The 4,632-nt window shown below is 40.5% G+C and overlaps 1 protein-coding gene across 3 annotated transcripts in view; it reads right to left on the bottom strand.

The window, feature by feature from the left end:
- The window catches only part of WWC3 (WWC family member 3), a 62,711-nt gene that overhangs the window by 20,791 nt on the left and 37,288 nt on the right, over positions 1 to 4,632 (bottom strand). For all 3 annotated transcript variants that reach the window (XM_008635887.2, XM_017737078.1, XM_017737079.1), the window contains exon 10: positions 3,451 to 4,025. In XM_008635887.2, the coding sequence (XP_008634109.1) occupies positions 3,451 to 4,025 (575 nt within the window). The remainder of the gene's footprint in view (positions 1 to 3,450; positions 4,026 to 4,632) is intronic.

Genomic DNA, 4,632 nt, shown 5'->3' with positions numbered 1-4,632 from the left:
GACCAAATTTTGTTTTAAACAGAAAATATTTAGCACAGATTACAGACTGCAATGCTGGAAGCTAAGGAATTGTTTAAAAACTAGGTTTCTAAGACAGATGATTACCTTCCATTTTCTTATTTAAATAACAAAATCAGTAAACAATATATATGATTTTCCAGAACTACTTAGTGCCAAAGCTTGATAAATATAAGACAGCCCTGAATGAAAGAATATTCTCATTGTCATTAGTTGAAAAAATGAACTTCAAAGGAAATTTTGCTGCCCAAACTTTCATTCACTACAAAAACACATAAATCTAAAGCATGTTTCACAGGCTTGGGTGACTACAAATACTGCATGTCAGCTCAAAATACACTAATAAAAGAGGAGAACACTCCATAAAAACTGCTCAGAGACACAAACAGACCTTACCTACCATAACACAGTCAGGCATTACTATTATACAGTAAAGCTGAAGGTCAAAGAATACTTTCCCCAGGAATTTAACTACAGCTGTAAATGTGTGTTTAGTTGACATAGCAAAAAAATTAAGTATGCCATAATGATTAAACAGATACAGCAAAATACCAAACAAAACCAAATGTAGCAAAATCTGTTTCTTCTCATGCAACTCCAAAAAAAAAAAAAAAAAACCAAAACAACCCACCCCAAAACAAAACAACCAACACATCACACAGAAAAACACACAATAAGAAATTTCAGTTCACTTACAGTGAATTTTTCTGTTGTGCCGCATGAGAAACAAGACAAAAAGCATACAGTGATAAATCACCCTTTAGATGTCTGACAATATTTTATAAACAAGAGATTATTTAGGCATTAAAAGAAATTTAGCATTTGAAAGATTTAGTATAGAGAAGGGATAGTCGAGCTATTAAAGTCCAATATTTTATTTATATGTTTCCTCCCACTCCCATCTTTATAAATATGATGGATTTAACTTTTCAAGCATATTCCCTCCATTCACAGAGGCAAATTTATTTCACAACATGACCGTGTGACATGCAGAACAATAAAACAGCAGATCAGCAACTGGACATCAAAATTGCAGTCCCTGAAGAACCCCTTGAACTTGCTCAAGTGCTGCATCAGTGCAAAGTTCATGCAGTTTATTCAGTGTTAATCCTCCAACCCCCCATTATTTGCAAATTACCAAAATGACCTCATGCTTTGTCTAGTGAAGGAACAGGCCAAGGTTTGCCAGAACCAAGGCCTCCTGTTTTTGCAGCATGGCACTCTGCTGCCAGGCCATCGGGTGGCAGCAGCAGGGCACACTGCATGCTACCTCAGAGAAATCCAAAACCCCTGGTATCTGCAAGCTCCCAACTCTGGCATACAAGCTGGATGCTCCATTCAATTCTTCCAGGAAAAGAGTACAAAACCAACATACTTTCAAAACTTCCAACTGCTACTTGCAAACAACTGCATTACAATTCCAAACCACCGGCTAGTGAGTGTGGAACTCAAAGCAGTCAAAAATCAGAAAGGTTAATTTTAAGTAATTGTTTCCAAATGCAAATATTAAAAATAAAAAAGTCTCAAAAGAAGGCAGCCTGGCCACCTTTTAATCATATATTCTTCCTCAAAAAGCAACACAATATACTCTGTTGTACACAGAGAAAAGTTGTAACCTCTGGACTAGGAGCTGGACACCGCAGCACTGACAGCAAGTTAAGCACAGAGGTTTTCAGAGAAATGTGAAATGTGTAGAAACACAGCAGAGAACAGAGAAAAGGAAAATCAAAGCAGGAAGTTGCCCTTCATCCTGTATTGCTGCCTAGGCCCTCACACCAGGCTTTCACTTCTAGGAAACACATACAAGCTATAAATGAACTACTTAGATTTTTTCACTTACCACAATGGGTGAAGACATGCTGTGGTCTGATTTGAGGTTTAAAGAAAACCTCAGGAAGCCTCTTCACAGCACTAATTTAAGCACAAGTTTTCACACTGGTCTCTGGAATTCTGTTTATTTTGGTCTGAAAGCTACAATAAGGGCACTAGAAATGTTTACAGCTAGTAAAAGTAAATTCTGCTGCAGTATCTTCTGGCAGTGCTAGCTGTATTAAGAAAAGTAGGTGAGTCTAGACTTAAATGCTTTTGAACAATACAGGCTTTTTAGCACTGTGGCAATGTTTTCTTTTTTAATATGAAAACCTGAAAGGTTTTCCGTAAATACTGTCCATGTTCATTTGTATTATCACTTGACAAATAAGATTCTGGTATGATAGTATGATCCAATCTCTGGCCATAGTTTGTATTACTCCTGATGGCATGAGTCCCGAATGCAACATTCTACACAACTGCTAACACACAATTCTGGATATAGAAATTGGATGGGAATCACAAAATTTAACAGTAAGATAAACTCTAAATATATTTCTTTACTAGTATGGTTTTATTAAAAAAAAGAGCAAGTCAACACACAAAAATGTTATCATGATTTTCTTTTTCATACTAAGAGCAGTTCTCCATTTGGTTGATCAAAACAGGAAAATAAATCTGTCGCATTCCTGTATGCTCAGGCTTTTAATTTTGTTTCATTTTTTCAGGTTTTCTGTTTCCTCTTTTGATTTCTCTAATTTACGTTTCTCAACTGCAGTGCTTCAGAAGCTTCTGCCAATGCAAGCTAAAGTAAGTCCATCAATCTGACAGTCCAGCAGGAAAGGAAAACTCAATAGTGTGTGTGCTGTGCTAACTGCACCCATCACTCCTCTGAGATCACAGCACACATAGCTGCTCAGACACAACCAGCCAAACAGATACCCAATGTCTCGCACATTCCCTACAAAAGATGCTCCTTTGCTGACGAAGCACCTACTCATGATTGTACCACGCACTCCTGACAGCCATGCCACTGTGGCTTCTGCTCCATCACAGAACTTGGACAAGGAAATCTGGTCTGGAATATGTACAAATTCAGCATGGAGTCAGCCAGCCTTCAAGCACTGTCAGCAGCATCACCTCATATTTTGTGTTTGGGTTTTTTGTAGGGGGTGGTTATTGGTTGTTTCCTATCTCTCCTGGGTTTGTGTTGCTTTACATTATCAGAATAAAGGCAACATCAGCACAACTGGGGCCCTCAGAAGCAATTAACCCATACTTTTTCTAACACCTTACTCATTCTTGCTAGGTCCTTGATAGGCTACACTCCAATGTAAGTCTATATTCTATTCCCTTTCTTCCAGTCAATTCACCACTGTTTTAAGATCTATTGACAAGGATTTCTCTATTATTTCACCTCTTTGCCCTAAAATTAGAGTTTGGGCTTGGGGGATTTTCCTGTGTTTTGGTCAGGCTTTTAACAGATAACATCTACCATGCAGTTTTTAACTGATGGAAGTAAATAAGCCTAACTGAGGAACAATCTCTACTGTGCTGGCATGCTTAGGTCTGTGTGACATTTTCTAAGACAATGTGACAAAATAGTAATATCCATAAACTCACCTCCACCAGTCTGGATAGCAGTCAGGTGTGGTCCCATTTCTCTCAGCCCTTCACTGTCGAGAGGGTAAGCGGACGTCTGAGATGAACTCGTGCCTTGTGCATCATCATCACCCAAGGCTGTGGTCGGAGCCCTGAGCATTTCCAGGGCTCCTATGCCTGCCATCTCCTCAAAACCTTCTGACATCTGAGCCAATGGAGAATCTCGTGACGCAGAGAGAAATGGGGTGTCCAGAGGCGAGCTTGGAGGGGACAACGATGACAAGGAGGACCGCGATGAGAGGGATGCCAGGGACTGCGGGGTATCCAGAGACCTCCGCTGCTTATTGAAATTCGAGTGTCCGATGGGATCAGCGTACGGCACATCCTTTGTGAGAGACTCGAAGGGAATGATGTCAAAGCGCAAGTGCTGCCCGTAGTCTGTAACGCTGTCGGATTTGTCGTACTGGGGAAGGCCATAGATGTCCGTAAAGCTGACTGAGCTGAGGGAGCCTCTGCTGGAGGCCAAGGATCCTCGACTGGAGGCCAGGGATCCCCTGCTGCTGCCAGAGGACATGGTGAGGGTGCTAGCTGACAGACTATGACATGCAAAGACAGAGAAAACACAAAAATGCCTTTTCAAATATAATCAGAACCACCAATGCAGACATTAAAACACTAATCCAGATTACAAAAGCAATTTCACATGTATTCAGTATGGTGACATGGAAAGATGATTTGGCATTTTAAAGTCTAGCTCATGTCTCTTGCCTTGGTCTCAGGCACAACCATGACCGGAGCAGCACATGTGACAACCAAATCAGGGCTAAGTGCTTCGGTGCCTGAAGACAACAGTCTAACAGGATGAGCCTGCTCTTTCCTCCAACATGTAAGCAGCTGTGATTTGGCAGAAGAGAGGCCAGAGCAGGCTCTGGATCAGCAGACTCAATGTAAAGCCAGGAATGACAGATTACCATGATCCAGTTCAAATTTACATAAATGATTGGTCATAAACAATCCAGGGAGAAGAAGTGCAAAGGGATTTGCAAAGTTCTAACAAACTGCTGTGTAAGCGTCACTCTCACAGGTTTTTTCAATGCAAAATAAAAAGACTCTAGGATGAATCCTATTCCAGCTCCTCTTACCATTCTCAGTTAAGGGGGAGAAGAATATTAGTGCCAGAGAGAGATGAAGTGAGACAGGAAT

Source organism: Corvus brachyrhynchos, unplaced genomic scaffold, assembly GCF_000691975.1.
Source record: "Corvus brachyrhynchos isolate BGI_N302 unplaced genomic scaffold, ASM69197v1 scaffold83, whole genome shotgun sequence".
In the NCBI taxonomy this organism is placed as follows: Eukaryota; Metazoa; Chordata; class Aves; order Passeriformes; family Corvidae; genus Corvus; species Corvus brachyrhynchos.
This window is presented reverse-complemented; position numbering and strand designations above follow the sequence as displayed.